The sequence below is a fragment of the Bombina bombina genome, chromosome 7, assembly GCF_027579735.1.
Source record: "Bombina bombina isolate aBomBom1 chromosome 7, aBomBom1.pri, whole genome shotgun sequence".
NCBI lineage: Eukaryota > Metazoa > Chordata > Amphibia > Anura > Bombinatoridae > Bombina > Bombina bombina.
This window is the reverse complement of record NC_069505.1, coordinates 231,469,171-231,494,551: the sequence shown is the minus strand read 5'-3', so window position 1 is coordinate 231,494,551 and position 25,381 is coordinate 231,469,171. Positions and strand designations below refer to the sequence as shown.

Here is a 25,381-nt window from a genome sequence, read left to right as displayed (position 1 = left end):
ATTTACAAATGAAGCTGAGTCTAAGACTTAACGAAACTAAATGTACTGATATTTGAACTAGGGAGCACTCTGGAGGGACAAGAGAAAAAACTACTATTTATACTGAGCAGCTATGTTTATTGCCTTGTCAGGTTGTTAAGAAAATTTATGTGTATATATATGTCTTCTTGTGGACAATTTAGTCTACAAAGTATCTAAGGTCTGTTATCTTATTAATACCATTTGGAGTACCGGTCATTAAAGTAAATATCCAAAAGGCCTCTTTCCTATTCATCTTGGCAGTTCTATCCCCACCTCTAATATCATAAGGGGCATGGTCTATACCTTGGAAGCTAAACATAGTACTTAGGTTGTGGTCGTTAACAGGAATACCTAAAGAGATAAAGTGTTCAACAAAATGCTTAGCTACTGGGGTGGAGGGGGGGTCATGTTTAATGGAGAGCAAATGCTCCCTAACCCTGTCCTTAAGGAGTCTAGTTGTCCTACCTACATACTGTTTACAGCAGATCTTACAGTTAATTAAGTAGACCACAAATCTAGAATTACAATTAAGTCTAAATCTTATGTCAAAACATTTACCTGTGGTCTTAGATTTAAATTCTCTACCGGGAATCACAAATTCACAACTCTTACAGGGAATCTTTTTGCATCTAAAGAATCCCTTTTCTGGCTGTAACCAAGAGTTGTTGCTTTTAATTGAGAAATCTCTAATTAGAGATTTCTCAATAGTTGTGGCTTTTCTACTTACTAGTCTAATGCCCTGGTTTTGTAATGAATCTTGTAACAGGGCATCTCTGTCCAATACAGGAAGATATTTCCTTATAATATTATTGATACAGTTAAACTGTCTGCTGTAGCAAGTAGAAAAGGTTATAGGTGATTTTGAACTTTTCTGGTTATTGCTATTATTACCATGGTGTCTAGTTTTAGGGGTGTCTTTAAGAAGCACATCTCTACGCATAAGTTCAACTTCTTTACTAACTCTTTCTAAGGTACTAATATCATAGCCCCTAATGTGAAGACGCTGAGTGAGAGAATGAGCTTGTTCTATATAAGTATGAACGTTGCTACAGTTGCGTCTAAGGCGCATATATTCCCCTTTTGGAATAGCCATTTTGAGGTGTGCTGGGTGATGTGAATCTGCTCGTAGGATCGTATTTCCTGATGTTGGTTTTCTAAACGTAGAGGTAATGATCGAATGTGATAATCTATCCAACTTCAATGTGATGTCTAAAAATGGTATGTTCTCTTTTGATGCTGTGTATGTGAATCCCAAATTAAGATTATTATCATTTAGATATTTCACAAATGCAGGTATGGAATTGATGTCACCCTTCCATAATATAACCAAGTCATTGATAAACCTTCTGTAGAACCCCATCTGTGACTTAAAAGGATTATTGTCATGGAATATTTTCTGAAATTCAAAGTGTGTTAGGTAGAGATTTGCATATGATGGTGCAAATTTCGCACCCATGGCGGTGCCCTGGTTCTGTACGTAATGAGTACCTTCAAACGTGAAGTTGTTATGATTCAAAAGAAATTTTGTACCATCACATACAAATCTGATAAACCTATCATCATATGTAGTATACATCTCAAGCATAGCTTGCAAAGCTTCAATACCCTTATTGTGTGGTATACATGAGTATAATGAATTAACATCTATACTAAGTAGAGTATCATTTTCATCAACATGCACAGAGTTTAACAGCCTTAACAAATGCTTAGTGTCACGGAGATATGCTGGGGTTATCTGAACAATAGGTTGTAAGACTGTGTCAATAAAGGACCCAAGTTTTTCCCCTAGGGATCCCACACCGGAAATGATGGGGCGCCCAGGGGGGTGTTCCCTATTCTTGGGTATTTTAGGTAAATGTCTAAACACGGGTATGTTCGGAATCTGGTTTTTAAGAGAGTCTGCTTTCGATTTAGTGATGACACCTTCCTGAACATAATGATGAAGAAAATCATTAAGTTCCATGATGAACTTCCTAGTAGGATTGAATGTCAATTTACGATAGGTGGTGTCATCACTAAGTTGTCTGAGAGCCTCACAAGTATACTGTGCCCTGTCATGTACTACTATACAACCACCCTTGTCTGAGCTTTGAATGATAAGATCACTGTTTTCTTGTAATTTTTTTAAAATGTTTCTCTCTTTCTTAGATAGATTGTTACTTTTCCCATATTTCAGACTGGTACTGGTGTTAGTTTCTCTAGCTAGTGCGTGAAGATCCCTTTCAACCAAACTTTGGAAGACCTCTATAAAGTCCCCCCTCATTTGTATGGGATAGAAGTGTTTATTCGCATTAGTAGTGATGGTGGGAATGCTTAAATTTTGTGTATTGGATCGTGCACTCTCACTTTCGAGTGACAGTAAATTAACAATTTCACATTGATCATCAAAATTGAAACCATCACTATCAGTATTGGTGATAACTAGACTTGGGTTTATATTGTTTGTGGCTTCTCCATCAGTGTTATCTATCATTGGTAAGCCACTGACTGGTTCTTGTGCAGAATTCCTGTCTGCTAAAGCAAAGTGTCTCTTTAACGTAAGCTTTCTAGTAAATCTATTTAGGTCTACTAGTGTCCCAAAGAGATTAAAGTCTTTGCTTGGCGCAAATCCCAAGCCTTTAGAAAGGACAGTCAATTCATCTTTGTTTAATTGTGTACTTGATAAGTTAACCACATTAAGATCTTCATGATGGTGATCCTGTTGATGGTAGTTTTCACTTTCGTTTATTATTTCCTTGATCCCCGACCTCTTCCTCTTAAAGGTCTCCTGCTTGGGTACCTCGCCGGAGTGGCCATGCCAACTAACTTGACGATGAACTAACAGAGAATAAATTAAAGAAATACCATAGAGATTGCAAAGACTATGAGCTTAACACTGTCTACAACTGGACTGCAAGCAGACAAAGCAGGAGGAACAACAGCAATCATAAGAGAAAAGCTGCTGATAAAAAAAGTCACGTTCTCTAGCTTTGAAACAGATGTTAGTGATGAGAGTCCACGAGCCTCTACTCCTATCGAAGATAGAGATCAGACCCACATCAGTGAACCAACAGTCAAACCTAAGAAAGGATCCTCACATAGATCCATAGAAGAGATTACATCAACTAGTCACATTAGTGGCTCGACCAATGTCTCTGCAAAAAACGATTTACCCACCGAGGTTGGCATGGCCACTCCGGCGAGGTACCCAAGCAGGAGACCTTTAAGAGGAAGAGGTTGGGGATCAAGGAAATAATAAACGAAAGTGAAAACTACCATCAACAGGATCACCATCATGAAGATCTTAATGTGGTTAACTTATCAAGTACACAATTAAACAAAGATGAATTGACTGTCCTTTCTAAAGGCTTGGGATTTGCGCCAAGCAAAGACTTTAATCTCTTTGGGACACTAGTAGACCTAAATAGATTTACTAGAAAGCTTACGTTAAAGAGACACTTTGCTTTAGCAGACAGGAATTCTGCACAAGAACCAGTCAGTGGCTTACCAATGATAGATAACACTGATGGAGAAGCCACAAACAATATAAACCCAAGTCTAGTTATCACCAATACTGATAGTGATGGTTTCAATTTTGATGATCAATGTGAAATTGTTAATTTACTATCACTCGAAAGTGAGAGTGCACGATCCAATACACAAAATTTAAGCATTCCCACCATCACTACTAATGCGAATAAACACTTCTATCCCATACAAATGAGGGGGGACTTTATAGAGGTCTTCCAAAGTTTGGTTGAAAGGGATCTTCACGCACTAGCTAGAGAAACTAACACCAGTACCAGTCTGAAATATGGGAAAAGTAACAATCTATCTAAGAAAGAGAGAAACATTTTAAAAAAATTCCAAGAAAACAGTGATCTTATCGATCAAAGCTCAGACAAGGGTGGTTGTATAGTAGTACAGGACAGGGCACAGTATACTTGTGAGGCTCTCAGACAACTTAGTGATGACACCACCTATCGTAAATTGACATTCAATCCTACTAGGAAGTTCATCATGGAACTTAATGATTTTCTTCATCATTATGTTCAGGAAGGTGTCATCACTAAATCGAAAGCAGACTCTCTTAAAAACCAGTTTCCAAACATACACGTGTTTAGACATTTACCTAAAATACCCAAGAATAGGGAACACCCCCCTGGGCGCCCCATCATTTCCGGTGTGGGATCCCTAGGGGAAAAACTTGGGTCCTTTATTGACACAGTCTTACAACCTATTGTTCAGATAACCCCAGCATATCTCCGTGACACTAAGCATTTGTTAAGGCTGTTAAACTCTGTGCATGTTGATGAAAATGATACTCTACTTACTATAGATGTTAATTCATTATACTCATGTATACCACACAATAAGGGTATTGAAGCTTTGCAAGCTATGCTTGAGATGTATACTACATATGATGATAGGTTTATCAGATTTGTATGTGATGGTACAAAATTTCTTTTGAATCATAACAACTTCACGTTTGAAGGTACTCATTACGTACAGAACCAGGGCACCGCCATGGGTGCGAAATTTGCACCATCATATGCAAATCTCTACCTAACACACTTTGAATTTCAGAAAATATTCCATGACAATAATTCTTTTAAGTCACAGATGGGGTTCTACAGAAGGTTTATCAATGACTTGGTTATATTATGGAAGGGTGACATCAATTCCATTATTAAGGAAAAGATTTTGAACCTTTATTTTTTTATACTTGAATTAGCTGCCTAAGTGTTTTGTTTCTTATCTTTAATTTTTGCTTAACATAATGCAATTGTAAGGGTTATGCCTAAACACTTAAGGAGCAGTGCATAAGCATATGAAATACTCAATTAACAAAACTGGACTATACAGGCTAAATAAACCTGATAGTCTTAAAGAAATGCTTTTATTGCACTGTGAACAATGAATTGTAGTAATTAATTCGGTAGATTACTGGAACTTATAATTGAAAAAGAATTTGTGTCATCAAATTAAAATATAACCTTTATTAGTTTTATTTATAAAAAAGACAGCATAAATTGTGTGTGTATGCTACCCTGGAGAGAGTTAAAAGCACACTCTCTGTTGATTGTATGATACTTAGCTTGTATGATATCACTGATATAGAGTACTTGGTAACCCAGTTTTAAGACCGAGTTTATATTCTAGGTATATCTGTATATTTATCTATCTAAGGACTATGTGGCCTAATATCTTGCCTGTCCTTCAGATTTTCCCGGAGTGGGTATTGATATATGGTATACCTATTATACTTAAACTTAATGGTCTTAGTAGATAAATTGGCTTATAAGGCACTATGAACATAAATGTCCAGTTATATAACCAGTATAGAGTGAGCTAATACCAATGTATACACTTGCAATAAAATATCTGTGGAGACTGGGAGGTCTGGAGGATTACCTATATGGCAGTCTCTATATTGTATCACCAACACTTGATTATTGAGTTAACTTAGCAACTCTAACTGATATTAATGATTGTGCACATACTATTGCATCAAGGGATAAGCTCGGATTTCAGCTAGTGGTAATTTAAAGCAGTCTGTGTCCTATGGTACTTGACATTATATTGTCAAAATAAATGGCATTATAGCATCTTAATAGATTGTGGGAATTTTCAACCAGTCTGGAGCTATATTTAAAGTGACTTTGCAGACTAAAACTTTATTTTTGTGCTTAAATCGCTTGCAGACTTATTTTTTCTGTCACACTGTTTTTGCTCGAGTAGTGTTGCAGGGTTTCTAGGTTACAACTTGTAATAGTTTGGCATTGTGTGTCTAATGTTAAATTATCTTGGTAATGCCGCCTGTAAACTTTACTGCTTATAACATAATCAAAGATATTGTTGAGAAAGTGTTATCTTGAAACCTTATCCTCAAGATTTATATTTCCTACACGTTACCGTATTGGATTATGCAGGTGCAGCGGTTAACCATTTTTTAAACGCTATGGTAAGTAGTAATAGCTGCTGCTTAGGCCTGTGAAAAACAGACTTGTTTTTTCTGTCACTCAGTTTTGACTACAGTTGTATTACAGCGTTACTAAATTGCAGCTTGTAATAGTGTTACACTATGTGTCTAATTTTGTATTATCTTAGTAATGACACCTGTAAGTTGTATTCCTTCTATGGTAGTATACGATATTGTGTAGACACAATTGTCTCAGAACTTAATCCCCCAGATATTATATTACCCACACGTTATCGTATTATGTTATGCAAGTGCAGCGGTTACCCATTTTTTTATATATACTGGGATAAACAGTAATAGCTTCTGCTTAAGCCTGTGAAAAGCCACAGGTTACCAAGTACTAACTGAGAAAAGTTATTTAAGCTAAGATATTTTTACTAATTATTACAACAAGAGAGGCAGTTAAAAAATAGCGAGGACCCCTGACGCAGCGTTTCACTAACGCATCCTCAGAGGGGTTACCCGGGCCGGCACACTTCCGGAAGTATGTAGTATTCTAATGTCCCACCTCTAAAGTCTGATTGGTCAGGGACTACTGTTGCTATTAGTAGAGCTTGTGTCAATCTTAGAGTTAGTTCTGTCACGGAGGTTGCTATGGAGACGATGTGTAACCGCCATGGTTACTGGATAACAAAACAATCAAAAAATGTAATATATTATTTTGGAAAATGAATGCAACAGTGTTTAACACTGCCTTGTTCACTTCGTCCTGATTTGCATTATCTTTATTTAGGTATATGTTAATATAGTTTCTTATAGGGAAAAAGCGGAACTATTTGTTTGGATGTAACACCATTAATGTATGTATTTATAGATACTTATCAAGATTTGTAATGTTCTTATTACTTTTGTTAAGTACTGCAGTGATATACAAGTGAGAGGTGAAACTAAAAATAAAACTTAAGAACAAAAAACGCGTGTTTAAGCTGTGAATAGTGCTTGGTATAAATTTAAAATAAATTGAAATAAAAATGAGTTAAAAATAAAATTAAAACGTCTAAGGACTTTAAGTTAATTTAGTGAAAAGAATCTAAGATCCAACTTAGGTGGGGATTCATTTTGTGTTTAGATAATGAACAGTTGGCTAAAAATAAAGCCAAATGTAGTGAAGTGTGGTGATAACTCAGTGTTTGAGTGTGATATTCTGATTTGTTAAATTTAACTTAGAAGAAATTAGTTACTAAGAAGTCCCATTAATATGCTGCACAGTGAAGGAATGTGTTACTGCCAATTTATTGAGTGAAACCATTGAAGTGATTGGGTGTAAATAAGGGTTAAAATCTTGATTTTAATTTATTGTATCTCATTGATTGTAAAGGATCATACATATTCAAGGTATGATATGTTGAAAATGTTATCTTCTCAGATCATGTAGTGTTGTTTGATCCCTATATTGATTTTTATATTTTGTTATTCCAGATAGACATGATAGTTGTTGTTATCGTTAAGTCCATGAGGTTTGACACTATTCAATAGGTGTATCCATCAACACCCGCTCACGAAATAATAATCAGTATCAAAATTCAACACAGCAGCATGACAGTGAAACTGATATCTCAGACTCAGATACTTCTATAGAAAGCATCAACAGTGAAATGAGTATTCAACCCAGAGTATATACCAGGTTACAAACACAGGCCTTAACACCTAATGACCCATCAGCTCCCTCTACATCTACTAGCGCGTCCTCTTTTTTAGGCATAACAACGGGCAGACAGCGCACTATACCGGGCAGCAATCAGGTGCAAGAATCGAGGCCCAACAAGCGCAAGCCAGCAACCACTCCTCAAAGAGAGACAAGAAGGAGACAGCCAAGCCCATTCTCCAAGATCAGGATGGGAACCTAAAAATTGTGAATCTAACTAGCCATGTGCTAGACCAAACCCACATCTCTGTTCTGTCCAAAGGTCTTAGTTTTTGTCCAACAAACAAACTAAATAAATTTGAAGTTGTCAAAGATATAAATCTGTACACTAGAAAGCTACTTTTGAAAAAATTATATGCCAAGAAAGAACTCGGAGATGATTGGACTATGACAGATCAACTAGCCTTACAAGATCTACAAGACTTACTCAATGATAACTCAGAAAACATATCCCCAGAAACTGACTGGAGACAAAAAATCAGAAATAAATCTAAATATATTCCTCCCAGCCATTTATCACCTCAGATTCAAGTGTTCAATGAAATTGTATGTGAAAAAATAGAAAAACTACCTGACTTCAAAATAAGTTCTAATCTTACCAAACATGAACAAAAAGCATTAAAAGAAATCCACACATGGCATGACACCATCATTAAGCCATCTGATAAGGGGGGCAACATAGTCCTATGGGACAAGAATATGTACCTTGAGGAAGCTACTAAACAACTTGACAACAAACATTGCTATAAGAAATTATTCGGCAATCCCACAGCTATGTACAGTGAAAAGTACAGTAAAATCATAGATAAGGCATATAAGGATAAAATTATCAACAGTACGGAAAAACAATTCTTATCACAGCAACATCCTACCACAGCAACTTTCTATATGATTCCCAAGATACATAAGGATATCCAGAAACCTCCAGGCAGGCCTATAGTGTCAGGCAACGGCAGTCTAACTGAAAAACCGAGTCAATACATAGACCAACGACTCAGAGAATATCTATACACGCTACCATCTTATGTTAAGGACACTATGGAGGTGCTGCAAAAACTGGATAACATGACACTATCCCCTAACTCGTTCATCATAACGGCAGATGTGGAATCATTGTACACCAACATAAAACACCATTTGGGTGAACAGGCAATTTCTTACTATTTGAGTACAAATGTGAATGATAATCAAGATCATAATCAGTTCATCAAAGACCTATTACATTTTGTACTTCATCATAACTATTTTACATTTAAAGATCGTTTCTATTTACAAACACAGGGTACCGCAATGGGTACTGCCTGCGCACCCACGTACGCAAATTTGTTCTTAGGTTGGTGGGAGAACCTAACGGTATTCACTGGAGACAATGATAGATTTATGCAGTACATTCCTTGTTGGATTCGGTATATAGATGATATACTGTTCATCTGGGAAGGCCCCGAACCAATATTATGTGAGTTCATGGAAGTCTTGAACAATAATATATTGAACATCAAACTCACATACGAGTATAGTCAGCAATCAGTTAATTTCTTGGATCTACAAATACAAGTAGACCAAGAAGGAAGGGTGAGCACAAACATATACAGAAAACAAACAGCAACCAATACCTTATTGTACCATACCAGTGCCCATGCCCCCTGTACTGTCAAGGCCATCCCTAAAGGGGAATTCACAAGGCTGAGGAGGAATTGTTCTGATTTGAGTACATTCAGGCAAGAAGCCTCTAAATTATCTAACAGGCTACAAGAAAGAGGCTACAGTAAAAGGTCCATAAAAAAAGCTAAAACTGAGGCATTACAGCAAGACAGACAAAGGCTTTTACGACCACGTCAGAAAAAACAGGACAATAAACCAAGACTGATTACGACTTACAACCCCCAAATAAAACAGATAACAACGATAATAAATGATCACTGGCATATCTTAAAGAATGATCCCCTACTAGCAACTCAGATCGGGGATAAAGTTTCAATTGGATATAAAAGACCCAAAAACCTAAAAGACACACTGGTTAAAAGTCATTATATCCACATGCCTAAAAGAGCAAGTCAATCAAAAGGCATGTTCCCATGTGGGACATGCAGTACATGTCCCAAGGTACTGAAAATCAAGGACATTGTAGACAAATATGATAATAAACATATACTAGCTGACCACTTCTCCTGCACCACAACAGGTGTTATATATGTCCTTCAGTGTCCATGTAAGCTGTTCTATGTCGGAATGACGACACGACAAGTGAGGACAAGGATAATGGAACATAGCAGGAATATTAAAAATGCTTATAAGGACATGGAGAAAAACAAACAAATAACAAGTGTAGCTAGGCACTTCTATCACAAACATGATAGCAATGATTCCTTGCTTAAATTTTCAGTATTACAAAAAGCAACTCTAGGCATTAGAGGAGGTAACCTAGAGCAAATACTACTTAAAATGGAGTGTAGATGGATACACCTATTGAATAGTGTCAAACCTCATGGACTTAACGATAACAACAACTATCATGTCTATCTGGAATAACAAAATATAAAAATCAATATAGGGATCAAACAACACTACATGATCTGAGAAGATAACATTTTCAACATATCATACCTTGAATATGTATGATCCTTTACAATCAATGAGATACAATAAATTAAAATCAAGATTTTAACCCTTATTTACACCCAATCACTTCAATGGTTTCACTCAATAAATTGGCAGTAACACATTCCTTCACTGTGCAGCATATTAATGGGACTTCTTAGTAACTAATTTCTTCTAAGTTAAATTTAACAAATCAGAATATCACACTCAAACACTGAGTTATCACCACACTTCACTACATTTGGCTTTATTTTTAGCCAACTGTTCATTATCTAAACACAAAATGAATCCCCACCTAAGTTGGATCTTAGATTCTTTTCACTAAATTAACTTAAAGTCCTTAGACGTTTTAATTTTATTTTTAACTCATTTTTATTTCAATTTATTTTAAATTTATACCAAGCACTATTCACAGCTTAAACACGCGTTTTTTGTTCTTAAGTTTTATTTTTAGTTTCACCTCTCACTTGTATATCACTGCAGTACTTAACAAAAGTAATAAGAACATTACAAATCTTGATAAGTATCTATAAATACATACATTAATGGTGTTACATCCAAACAAATAGTTCCGCTTTTTCCCTATAAGAAACTATATTAACATATACCTAAATAAAGATAATGCAAATCAGGACGAAGTGAACAAGGCAGTGTTAAACACTGTTGCATTCATTTTCCAAAATAATATATTACATTTTTTGATTGTTTTGTTATCCAGTAACCATGGCGGTTACACATCGTCTCCATAGCAACCTCCGTGACAGAACTAACTCTAAGATTGACACAAGCTCTACTAATAGCAACAGTAGTCCCTGACCAATCAGACTTTAGAGGTGGGACATTAGAATACTACATACTTCCGGAAGTGTGCCGGCCCGGGTAACCCCTCTGAGGATGCGTTAGTGAAACGCTGCGTCAGGGGTCCTCGCTATTTTTTAACTGCCTCTCTTGTTGTAATAATTAGTAAAAATATCTTAGCTTAAATAACTTTTCTCAGTTAGTACTTGGTAACCTGTGACTTTTCACAGGCTTAAGCAGAAGCTATTACTGTTTATCCCAGTATATATAAAAAAATGGGTAACCGCTGCACTTGCATAACATAATACGATAACGTGTGGGTAATATAATATCTGGGGGATTAAGTTCTGAGACAATTGTGTCTACACAATATCGTATACTACCATAGAAGGAATACAACTTACAGGTGTCATTACTAAGATAATACAAAATTAGACACATAGTGTAACACTATTACAAGCTGCAATTTAGTAACGCTGTAATACAACTGTAGTCAAAACTGAGTGACAGAAAAAACAAGTCTGTTTTTCACAGGCCTAAGCAGCAGCTATTACTACTTACCATAGCGTTTAAAAAATGGTTAACCGCTGCACCTGCATAATCCAATACGGTAACGTGTAGGAAATATAAATCTTGAGGATAAGGTTTCAAGATAACACTTTCTCAACAATATCTTTGATTATGTTATAAGCAGTAAAGTTTACAGGCGGCATTACCAAGATAATTTAACATTAGACACACAATGCCAAACTATTACAAGTTGTAACCTAGAAACCCTGCAACACTACTCGAGCAAAAACAGTGTGACAGAAAAAATAAGTCTGCAAGCGATTTAAGCACAAAAATAAAGTTTTAGTCTGCAAAGTCACTTTAAATATAGCTCCAGACTGGTTGAAAATTCCCACAATCTATTAAGATGCTATAATGCCATTTATTTTGACAATATAATGTCAAGTACCATAGGACACAGACTGCTTTAAATTACCACTAGCTGAAATCCGAGCTTATCCCTTGATGCAATAGTATGTGCACAATCATTAATATCAGTTAGAGTTGCTAAGTTAACTCAATAATCAAGTGTTGGTGATACAATATAGAGACTGCCATATAGGTAATCCTCCAGACCTCCCAGTCTCCACAGATATTTTATTGCAAGTGTATACATTGGTATTAGCTCACTCTATACTGGTTATATAACTGGACATTTATGTTCATAGTGCCTTATAAGCCAATTTATCTACTAAGACCATTAAGTTTAAGTATAATAGGTATACCATATATCAATACCCACTCCGGGAAAATCTGAAGGACAGGCAAGATATTAGGCCACATAGTCCTTAGATAGATAAATATACAGATATACCTAGAATATAAACTCGGTCTTAAAACTGGGTTACCAAGTACTCTATATCAGTGATATCATACAAGCTAAGTATCATACAATCAACAGAGAGTGTGCTTTTAACTCTCTCCAGGGTAGCATACACACACAATTTATGCTGTCTTTTTTATAAATAAAACTAATAAAGGTTATATTTTAATTTGATGACACAAATTCTTTTTCAATTATAAGTTCCAGTAATCTACCGAATTAATTACTACAATTCATTGTTCACAGTGCAATAAAAGCATTTCTTTAAGACTATCAGGTTTATTTAGCCTGTATAGTCCAGTTTTGTTAATTGACATCAATTCCATACCTGCATTTGTGAAATATCTAAATGATAATAATCTTAATTTGGGATTCACATACACAGCATCAAAAGAGAACATACCATTTTTAGACAACACATTGAAGTTGGATAGATTATCACATTCGATCATTACCTCTACGTTTAGAAAACCAACATCAGGAAATACGATCCTACGAGCAGATTCACATCACCCAGCACACCTCAAAATGGCTATTCCAAAAGGGGAATATATGCGCCTTAGACGCAACTGTAGCAACGTTCATACTTATATAGAACAAGCTCATTCTCTCACTCAGCGTCTTCACATTAGGGGCTATGATATTAGTACCTTAGAAAGAGTTAGTAAAGAAGTTGAACTTATGCGTAGAGATGTGCTTCTTAAAGACACCCCTAAAACTAGACACCATGGTAATAATAGCAATAACCAGAAAAGTTCAAAATCACCTATAACCTTTTCTACTTGCTACAGCAGACAGTTTAACTGTATCAATAATATTATAAGGAAATATCTTCCTGTATTGGACAGAGATGCCCTGTTACAAGATTCATTACAAAACCAGGGCATTAGACTAGTAAGTAGAAAAGCCACAACTATTGGAAATCATCTAATTAGAGATTTCTCAATTAAAATCAACAACTCTTGGTTACAGCCAGAAAAGGGATTCTTTAGATGCAAAAAGATTTCCTGTAAGAGTTGTGAATTTGTGATTCCCGGTAGAGAATTTAAATCTAAGACCACAGGTAAATGTTTTGACATAAGATTTAGACTTAATTGTAATTCTAGATTTGTGGTCTACTTAATTAACTGTAAGATCTGCTGTAAACAGTATGTAGGTAGGACAACTAGACTCCTTAAGGACAGGGTTAGGGAGCATTTGCTCTCCATTAAACATGACCCCCCCTCCACCCCAGTAGCTAAGCATTTCGTTGAACACTTTATCTCTTTAGGTATTCCTGTTAACGACCACAACCTAAGTACTATGTTTAGCTTCCAAGGTATAGACCACGCCCCTTATGATATTAGAGGTGGGGATAGAACTGCCAAGATGAATAGGAAAGAGGCCTTTTGGATATTTACTTTAATGACCGGTACTCCAAATGGTATTAATAAGATAACAGACCTTAGATACTTTGTAGACTAAATTGTCCACAAGAAGACATATATATACACATAAATTTTCTTAACAACCTGACAAGGCAATAAACATAGCTGCTCAGTATAAATAGTAGTTTTTTCTCTTGTCCCTCCAGAGTGCTCCCTAGTTCAAATATCAGTACATTTAGTTTCGTTAAGTCTTAGACTCAGCTTCATTTGTAAATTAGGTTTTACACTATTTTATTGTCTATACAGACATAAGTGACACCAATCATGATCAGCACAATTTTGTTCACATATAGAATTTATTCATTTATTATTTATTACAAAAAACTTTTTTTCAAACTAATTCGATAAATTTTAGATATGATCCTTACCAGGACATTCCACTCCAGCAAATTTAAAAAAAAAAGACACATAGCGAGTTTTATTTTTACTTATTCTAATTTTCTTTTTCACATCATATTTTATGAATCACTTTAAATATAATTCATTTCATCATCCACACAGAATAAGTTAGTTCACTTAAACACTGTAATTTTTCTTAACACATTAAGTCAAGCTGAAGAATTAATGATTATATAAGTCTTTAAATTCTCCCTTAACGTCTAATAATTAACCTTCTAACTAAGACAGTTCAAACATAAATCTTTTAACATTTTAAAATCATATATGAGACCTGTAAAAATGTCTCACTTTGAATCCTCTGTGAGTCCGCTGTACATTGAATCAATAACATTGTTATTCTTTTATTATTTGCAGCTTGAAAATAATTTTATGTTTCTTTAGCATCTGTTCATATGAATTGGTTGTAGAGCAACTTTTGTACTATTTTGCTGCTTTCTTTGGAAAAGGCTATTTCAACATGTTACTAATTTTCGGCGTTTTCATTGTGTCTTTTGTGTTACTAATATTGATACAAGATACATACACATATGGCACCCTTGACACAATGTTACTCTAGCTGAATGCTTTAAAGGGATTTTTCAAAACCCAGCAGTAGCAAGTTTCCATAGACGGCAGCATTTGTGCCTTTAACCATAATGAACAGGTGCTAATTTCGTTACGTAAGCAAGTAAGCCTTTTTAAGCTGTTTGTATTTTGACTATGTAAGTCCCTAAAAGAAGCTGCAGCCAGGTGGTAAATCACCATAGAACAGGCTAACAATAGTATTGAGCCAGTTGTTCGTTCCTGTGAGTGTGCTTCTCTCTGTGTGTATTTAGTCTCCCTATGGGGAAAAGGGGAAACCAGACGTGGACTCCTTGCTCAGTGTGCTTAGAGGAATATGGCTACACCTCACTGACGAGGCACAATGAAGGCCGAAACGATCGTCTGGGGTTGCTGTGTTCCTTGTTCAGAGAGGAATTGCCTGGTATTTCGGCGCTGGACTGACCGTAATAGGCGGGATCAGACTGATATACTACAGGAAAGTTCTTTTCTGTGAAAAGCATTACTGGGCTAAAAGAAGCTGCACCCAGGTGGTTAATCGCCATAGAACAGGCTAACAATAGTATTGAGCCAGTTGTTCGTTCCTGTGAGTGTGCTTCTCTCTGTGTGTATTTAATCTCCCTATGGGAAAAAGGGGAAACCAGATGTGGACTCCTTGCTTAGTGTGCTTAGAGGAATATGGCTACACCTCACTGACGAGGCCCAATGAAGGCCGAAATGATCGTCTGGGGTTGCTGTGTTCCTTGTTCAGAGAGGAATTGCCTGGTATTTTGGCGCTGGACTGACCGTAATAGGCGGGATCAGACTGATATACTACAGGAAAGTTCTTTTCTGTGAAAAGCATTACTGGGCTAAAAGAAGCTGCACCCAGGTGGTAAATCGCCATAGAACAGGCTAACAATAGTATTGAGCCAGTTGTTCGTTCCTGTGAGTGTGCTTCTCTCTGTGTGTAATTATTCACTGAGTGCCAGAGTTTACTACTTAAAGGGACACTCAATCAAAATTAACCTTACATTATTCAGAAAGAACATGCCATTTTAAACAATTTTCCAATTTACTTCCATTAACTAAATGTGCACAGTCTTTTTATATTTAAACTTTTTGAGTCACCAGCTCCTACTGAGCATGTGCAAGAATAAGTGTGTATGCATTTGTGAATGGCTGATGGCTGTCACATGGTATGTATATGCATTTGTGATTGGCTGATGGCTGTCACATGGTACAGGGGGAGTGGAAAAAGACATAACTTTTAAAATTGTCAGAAATAAAATCTACTACTCATTTGAAGTTCAGACTAAGTAATAATGAATTGTCTTGTTATCTTGCAATTGTTGATTATGCAAATCTACTGTGTTGACTGTTCCTTTAAAGCTATAATGTATGCAATCAGCCTTGAGACAGGCCTATAGCTAATGAATTATAGATTTAAACCACATCAAAGCTGCTAAATGCAATAGCAACCTTATAGATAGGATTATGACAGTATGAGTGTGTGATCCTTGTCACTTGAATATGGCTTAGTTACTACAGCTGATATGTTACAATGTTGTGATTGGATTAGCCTATTATGTTGCTGCATGTTTAGCAAAGACGTGTTGGCAACAATAGCCTATAGCAATGTATATGTAAAGTTCAAATACACACGTAACTATACATGTAACTGGAATAAGCAATATAAAGTGTTAAAGATAATATTATCAGTAGCTCCATTACTTAAATATATAAATCCAAGTGAATCGCAAACCCGCACATTTGCTGAACTGCTATGTATAAGCAATATCCACGAAGTACTAAGGTATACTCATAGGGGCCTATTTAACCCCTTAATGACAGAGGACGTACTAGGTACGTCATAGGAAAAAACTCCCTTAGTGACAATTGACGTACCTGGTACGTCCTCTGTTGTCTGAAGTGCTGGAAGCGATCACGATTGCTTCCAGCTGCTTCCAAGGGATTGTAGTGATGCCTCAATATTGAGGCATCACTGCAATCCCCTATTTTACATACCGATGCAGAAAGGGCCACTCTGTGGCCCTTTCTGAATCGGCCACTGATACTAACAATTTCGTTGGTTGATGGTAGCAGCCTTTATCTGTAGTAGCCTCATTTTTTTTCCCAAAGCGATCTTACTTGTTTTGATGTTATTACCGGAGCGGCGATTGCGGCCGGGGGGGCGGGGGGCGCCCGAAAATGAAAGTAAAAAAAAAAAGACCAATGTGGAAGCAGGGGGATCTTAGCTCTTTAGTAAGGGATCTGGGAGGGGGAGGGATGTAGATCGTTTAGGGGGGCCAGCTACACTACAGAAAACAAGTATTACATAGAAAAAAGTTAAAAAAAAACTATTTTGGGGGGCAAATTGGGTACTGGCAGACAGCTGCCAGTACCCAAGATGGCGGCAAATAGTTAGAGGGGGAGGTTTAGAGAGATGTATTGGGGGGGATCAGGGAGTTTGTGGGGTAAGGGGGGATCCATCACTGCAGACTGTATGAAAAAATTAAAAAAATAATAATAAATTATTTTTATTTCAGTACTGGCAGACTTTCTGCCAGTACTTAAGATGGCGGTGACAATTGTGAGGTGGGGGAGGGAAGAGAGCTGTTTGAGGGGGGTCAGGGGGGGATCAGGGGGTGGGATGTGTCAGGTGGGAGGCTGATCTCTACGCTAAAGCTAAAAATTAACCCTACAAGCTACCTAATTAACCCCTTAACTGCTGGGCATATTACAAGTGTGGTGCGCAGCAGTATTAAATGGCCTTATTATTACCAAAAAGCAACGCCAAAGCCATATATGTCTGCTATTTCTGAACAAAGGGGATCCCAGAGAAGCATTTACAACCATTTGTGCCATAATTGCACAAGCTGTTTGTAAATAATTTCAGTGAGAAACCTAAAATTGTGAAAAATTTTAGTTTTTTTTTTTATTTGATCGTATTTGGCGGTGAAATGGTGGCATGAAATATACCAAAATGGGCCTAGATCAATACTTTGGGATGTCTTCTAAATATAAATATATACATGTCAAGGGATATTCAGGTATTCCTGAAAGATATCAGTGTTCCAATGTAACTAGCGCTAATTCTGGAAAAAAAGTGGTTTGGAAATAGCAAAGCGCTACTTGTATTTATGGCCCTATAACTTGCAAAAAAAGCAAAGAACATGTAAACATTGGATATTTCTAAACTCAGGACAAAATTTAGAAACTATTTAGAATGTTTTTTTTTTTGGTGGTTGTAGATGTGTAACAGATTTTGGGGGTCAAAGTTAGAAAAAGTGTGTTTTTTTTCAATTTTTTCCTCATATTTTACATTTTTTTATAGTAAATTATAAGATATGATGAAAATAATGGTATCTTTAGAAAGTCCATTTAATGGCGAGAAAAACGGTATATAATATGTATGGGTACAGTAAATGAGTAAGAGGAAAATAACATCTAAACACAAACACTGCAGAAATGTAAACATAGCCATTGTCATTAAGGGTAAGAAAATTGAAAAATGGTCCGGTCATTAAGGGGTTAATATGATGCGAGCAGACATGATCCGATATTGCATACGCTGTCGGCATTTATCATTGCACAAGCAGTTCTTGTGATCTGCTGGTGCAATGTCGCCCCCTGCTCGCGCAAAAACAGGTGAATTAGGCACCATTCAGGCAATGGTAAATCGCCCCCTATGGGACATATTTAACAATGTGCGAGCGGACATGATACAAAGCACCCTGCTAGCAGGGGGTGTCAATCAACCCGATCAGAGCAGGCGGACAGTTTATGGAGCAGCGGTCTGAAGGCTCGCCGGAAACACGGGACGTCAAGCTCCATACGGAGCTTGATAAATATGCATCATAGAATTTAGCAACAGGCAGTCAAATTACTAGTATGGCATATCAATAATGTCTGAGATGTCTGAGCCAGATAACAATTAAAAACCTAATAAGAGAGCCTCATTTCTCTCCCACCCGCCCTATATAATAATATATATATATAGTAGTGAAGAAAAGGGATGCACAAGCCAGGATTTTCAAAGTTACCATTTAATGTAACGTTTTGGGGTGTTACCCCTTTCGTCAGACAATTGTAATCTATCTTTTGGCCTCCACATAGAAAAACGTGCATCTAAACTTTATCCAAAATTAGGTGCCCTGTACAGAAACAAATCCTGCCTCAGCCCTACATTTAAGGAAAAGATTGTACAGCAAATGCTGATGCCTATCATGGATTATGGGGACGTAATATACGCACCTGCACCGCAAACTCACCTTAATAAACTTAATACGTTGTATAACTCGTTCTGCCGCTTTGTGCTACAATCTAACTACAGGACCCATCATTGTGACATGCTAAAAGAACTAAACTGGCTGACGCTGGAATCCAGACGCACCCTCCATCTTTCCTGCCTTGTGTTTAAGAGCCTTTCTGGGAAGCTCCCACCCTACCTGAGCAGAATGCTCTCCCCGGCTATTCCCACCTCCTATAACCTCCGATCCAATACCAGCACATTATTTAGCTTGCCTCAATACAAAAAGAAAGCAGCTCGATCCTCCTTTTCCTACAGAGCGCCACAGTTATGGAACGACCTCCTGCACACTTTCAAACCTTCCCCAAGCCTAATATCCTTTAAGAGATCCCTCTCTACATATCTCAAAACAGAATGCGCCTGTCATGGTTGATTATATATTTCCTACCTGTTCTATGTCAAATTTTTGCATATATTGTGTTATTATTGTTTTTGAATTTTATTGTACCCTATTGTATCAATGCAATGTTTTGTGGACCCAGGACATACTTGAAAACGAGAGAAATCTCAATGTATCCTTCCTGGTAAAATATTTAAAAATAAATAATAAATAAATTGTTATTTTGTATTGTCTGACGAAGGGGGTAACACCCCGAAACATTACATTAAATTGTAACTTTGAAAATCCTGGCGAGTGCATCCCTTTTCTTCACTACTATCAATACTTTGGAAGCACCCTGGGTGGATGAAATGTTAACCGTGAGTGCCGGCCTGCCTGCTGTATATATATATATATATATATATATATATATATATATATATATATATATATATATATATATATATATATATATATATATATATATATATATATATATATATATATATATATATATATATATACATACACACCAGAACTTAGTACATTTCAAGTATGTAACACAGATCATGATTTTACCAATCCATTGACCAAGTTTCATGGTAAAGGTTATTATCTGTACTTACCACAGTCAGAGAAGCTGGATCTGAAATCTATTGTTATTCCATACCGGCGGCACTGATACCCATAGTGGGCAAGTGCTGAGCAAAGGCAGGCTTGACCACATTTACAAGTGTCCCTTCTACATTGCTCATAAAAAGAGACAGGGCTCAGGTATGGATGGCAGGAAACAAACAGATCCTTTGTAAGGATGCTACAGCTTTCCAGTGCATAAGAAGCTGTGGAAAAAAGATAAACATGGGTATTGTTTTAATTGTCATATAGTAAAGAGACCGTTTAGATTGCATTTAAACTGCCTACACACAGTTATATTTTTTTCTGAACCAAGTAGTTTTTTTTTTATTTATTTAGAACAATGTCCTTAATTTATTTACAAAAAAATATTAATTAGCAAAAAAAAGCAACACGTTTACAAATATTTTCACAGATTAGCAAAAGAACCAAGATATAATCAATTTTACAAATTTGAAAAAGTCTTGCTTTAGTACAATATACAACCAGTATTGATTATTGCTGGATTTCCATTAAATAAATGGAGATACCATGAATAATATGACTTTAAAAAAAAAAAGAAATATCTTATAAAGACAGAAAAGGTTTTCAATGGTTGGCTTTATTTTTGAATTTGGAAATTAATATATATTGTGATTATTGTGAAAAAAATACTGAAATATTTCACCATATTCCATACTGTCTAGCTTCCTGAAGACCCAATATGATGGTCTATAGGCTATTTGTATGGAGGGAGGAGTCAATGGGGAAAGAACTTTTACCTCGAACCAAGGTCTGAGGAAATCTCTGTTAGCTGGTGGGCAGCGTGAGTGTTGACAATAATCAGAGCTTTCCTCTGATTATTATGCTTAGAATGGTCTTGTTTCCATTGCTTTTTACAACTGTGGAAACTGTTGGTAACATAAAACATCTGCATAGACTTTATTGGAGATATTTGTTTATACAATCAATTTAAACAGTTTACAACAGCAATGGAAATTAGGCTGTGTGTAAAATGGATAGTGGTTTTAAGATAAAATGAAACCCATAGTGTAGGTGAACAATACATCCAGCTATACATCATTCTAAAGAAACTTACTATTTTATTCCACATTCTATATTTTAGGTTGGGCGAGATAACATATGCGGCGCAGGCTTCAGTGTAACTGCTGAAACCTGCGTCGCCCGTAAATTCACCTTGCACATCGGGGAATCACATAAACTCCGCCGGCAGTTCATAAACTGCCGTAAGTGAGATAAACTAGTGATGTCCAGAAATGTGCGTAAATGCACATTTCTGGAGTCGCCAGTGACTTACGGCAGTTTAGAAACTGACGGTGCATAAGAAGAAAAAAAAAAAAGTTAATTCTCCCGTAAAAGTCTAACCTCTCCCCCAAAAAATGACATGTCAAAACCTCTGTATCTGCAATCCCCCACATTGCAACTAATAATAAAAGTATTAACCCCTGAACTGCCAACCCCCCACAACACAATATATCTAATAAATGTATTAACCCCTAATCTGCCATTCACCCATATCTCAATCTACCTAATATATGTATTAACCCCTAATCTGCCATTCACCCACATTGCGCTCTACCTAATATATGTATTAACCCCTAATCTGCCATTCACCCACATCGCAATCTACCTAATATATGTATTAACCCCTAACCTGCCATTCACCCACATTGCGCTCTACCTAATATATGTATTAACCCCTAATCTGCCATTAACCCACAACTCCAACTACCTATCAACACTATTAACCCCAAATCCGTCAACCCACCCACAACGCAAATTACCTATCAACACTATTACCCCCTAAACCGCCAACCCCCCACAACACATTAAACCTAATTAACCTATTAACCCCTAAATCACCAACCCCCACAATGCAAATAACTAATTTAATTACTAAGCCCCATAACCTAACACCCCCTAAATTAACCCAAATTACCTAAAATTAAAAAAATACTAAATTACAATTAAAATAAAAAACCTAAATTTAAATTAGTCTAAAATTACAAAAAATTAAAAAAGTCTAACATTACAGAAAAAAAAATAAAATTATCAAAATTAAAAAAATTAAACCTAATCCCTATGAAAATAAAAAGCCCCCCAAAATAAAAACAATCCCTAGAGGCCGAATTATCAAATGTCTATCGGACCTGATCTGACAGTGCGGATAAGGTCTGACAGACATCGCTGAATGCGGAGAGCAATACGCTCTCCATATTCATCATTGCACCAGCAGCTCACAAGAGCTGCTGGTGCAACGCCGCCTCCTGCAGACTCTCGGCCAATGGGCCGCCAGCAGGGGGGTGTCAATCAACCCGATCGCACTCGATCGGGTTGAATTGTGGCGATTCCTGTCCGCCTTATCAGAGCAGGCGGACAGGGTCAATGAGCAGCGGGTCTTTAGAAACACGGGCCCACAAGCTCCATACGGAGTTTGATAAATGGGACTCCTAATCTAAACTACCAGTAGCACTTAAAAGGGCCTTTTGTAGGGCATTGCCCTAAGCTAAGCCGCTCTTCTACATTAAATAAAAACTAATTCTTCCCCTAACAGTAAAACCTTCCACAAACCAAACCCCCCCCCCCAAAAAAAAACTAACACTGAAAAAACCTAAGCTACCCATTGACCCTAAAGCGGCATTTGTATGGGCATCCCAAAAAAAAATCCTAAATCAAACCCCAAATAGGTACTCACCATTCCTGAAGTGCGGTGGAGAAGGTCTTCTTCCAGGGGGTAAAGTCTTCTTGGAGGCGAAGATATCTTCTTCCAGAGCTGTGACCTCTTCTATCCTCATCCAGGACCAAGCCGGCACGGAGTGGAGGTGACCGTGGAACAGAAGACCGGCAGGAGCCATTGAGCGTGGAGATCCTCTTCGTACAATCGTCGCTGCACACTGAATATGGGAGTGCAAGGTACTCGTTTAAATATCGGGTACCTTGCATTCCTATTGGCTGAAAAATTAAAATTAGCCAATAGGATTAGAGCTACTGAAATCCTATTGGCTGATTTGAATTAGCCAATAGAATTTGAGCTACTGAAATCCTATTGGCTAATTCAAATCAGCCAATAGGATTTAAGTAGCTCTAATCCTATTGGCTGATTTTAATTTTTCAGCCATTGGGAATGCAAGGTACCCCATATTTAATGGGTTAGATTTAGGATTTTTTTTTATTTGTTGGGTTCTTTTTTTTTTTAGATTAGGGTTTTAATGGGCTTGTAAAAGAGCTAAATGCCCTTTTAGGGGGCAATGGGTAGATTAGGTTTTTTTAGTGTTAGTTTTTTATTTTGGGGGGTTTGGTGGGAGGGGGGGTTTACTGTTAGGGGGGGGACTTAGTATTTTTAAATGTACAAGAGCTGTTTAACTTAGGGCAATGCCCTACTAAAGGCCCTTTTAAGGGCTATAGGTATCTTAGTTTAGATTAGGGGGTGTTTTTATTTTGGGGGTCTTCTTTATTTTTATAGGGATTAGGTTTAATTTTTTTTTTTTTTTGATAATTTGGTTTATTATTTTGCGTTATGAGGGGTGCGGTGCTAACTTGCACGTTATTCTCACCGCTCACTTACCTACAGCGCTGGTATTACAGGTTTTCATAAACCCGGCGTTATTAGGCAAGAAGTGAGCGTAGAGCACAATTGAGCTCCATACCGTACTCCAATACCAGCGCTGCTTAAGTCAGTGGTGAGCTGGTTGTACGTGCTCGTGCACGATTTCCCCATAGACATCAATGGGGAGAGCCGGCTGAAAAAAAGCCTAACACCTGCATTAAAGAAGCGTAAAGCTCCGTAACCCAGCCCCATTGATTCCTATGGGGAAACTAAATGTATAATTACACCTAACACCCTAACATGACCCCCGAGTCTAAACAACCCTAATCTTACACTTATTAACCCCTAATCTGCCACCCCCAACATTGGCGACACCTACATTATATTATTAATCCCAAATCTGCTGCTCCGGACATCGCAGACACCTACATTATACTTATTAATCCCTAATCTGCTGCCCCCATCGTCGACACCTAAATTATATTTATTAACCACTAATCTCCCACCCCCAATGTCGCCGCAACCCATCTACACTTATTAACCCCTAATCTGCCGCACCCAATGTTGCTGCCATTATAATAAACATATTAACCCCTAAACTGCTGCACTCCAGGATCGCAAACACTAGTTAAATATTATTAACCCTTAATCTGCCGCCCTAACATTGCTGCCACCTATCTACATTTATTAACCCCTAATATGCCGCCCCCAACGTCGCTGCCACTATACTAAATTTATTAACCCCTAAACCTAAGTCTAACCCTAACCCTAACACCCCCTAACTTAAATATAATTAAATAAATCTAAATAAAAATTAATATCACTAACTAAATATTTCCCATTTAAAACTAAATACCTATAAAATAAAACCTAAGCTAGCTACAATATAACTAATAGTTACATTGTAGCTAGCTTAGGGTTTATTTTTATTTTACAGGCAAGTTTGTATGTATTTTAACTAGGTAGAATAGTTACTAAATAGTTATTAACTATTTACTAACTAACTAGTTAAAATAAATACAAATATACCTGTAAAATAAAACCTAACCTGTCTTACAATAAAACCTAACATTACACTACAATTAAATAAATTAAATTAATTAAATACAATTACCTAAATTACAAAAACAAACAAACACTAAATTACACAAAATAAAAAACAAATTATCAGATATTTAAACTAATTACACCTAATCTAATAGCCCTATCAAAATAAAAAAGCCCCCCCCCCCAAAAAAAAAAAAAAAACCCTAGCCTAAACTAAACTACCAATAGCCCTTAAAAGGGCCTTTGTGGGGCATTGCCCCAAATAAATCAGCTCTTTTAACTGTAAAAAAAATACAAACAACCCCCTAACAGTAACCCCCCCCACACACACAACCAAACCCCCCAAATAAAATCCTAACTAAAAAAAACCTAAGCTCCCCATTGCCCTGAAAAGGGCATTTGGATGGGCATTGCCGTTAAAAGGGCATTTAGCTCTATTGCTGCCCAAACCCTAACCTAAAAATAAAACCCACCCAATAAACCCTTAAAAAAACCTAACACTAACCCCTGAAGATCCACTTACAGTTTTGAAGCGCCGACATCCATCCTCAACGAAGCTGAGAGAAGTCCTCAGCGAAGCAGCAAGAAGTCCTCAACGAAGCCGGGAGAAGTCTTCATCCATGCCAGAAGAAGTGGTCCTCCAGATGGGCAGAAGTCTTCATACAGATGGCATCTTCTATCTTTATCCATCCGGCGCGGAGCGGCTCCATATTCAAGACATCTGGCGCGGAGCATCCTCTTTCACCGAAGTCTTCTTCCAGAATGAAGGTTGCTTTAAATGA

The 25,381-nt window shown here is 36.9% G+C and overlaps 1 protein-coding gene across 1 annotated transcript in view; it reads right to left on the bottom strand.

The window, feature by feature from the left end:
- OTOG (otogelin) overlaps positions 1–25,381 on the bottom strand; it is a 576,525-nt gene that overhangs the window by 409,897 nt on the left and 141,247 nt on the right. Inside the window, 1 exon segment of the mRNA XM_053689346.1 lies at positions 19,999–20,211. Within this exon segment, the coding sequence (XP_053545321.1) occupies positions 19,999–20,211 (213 nt within the window).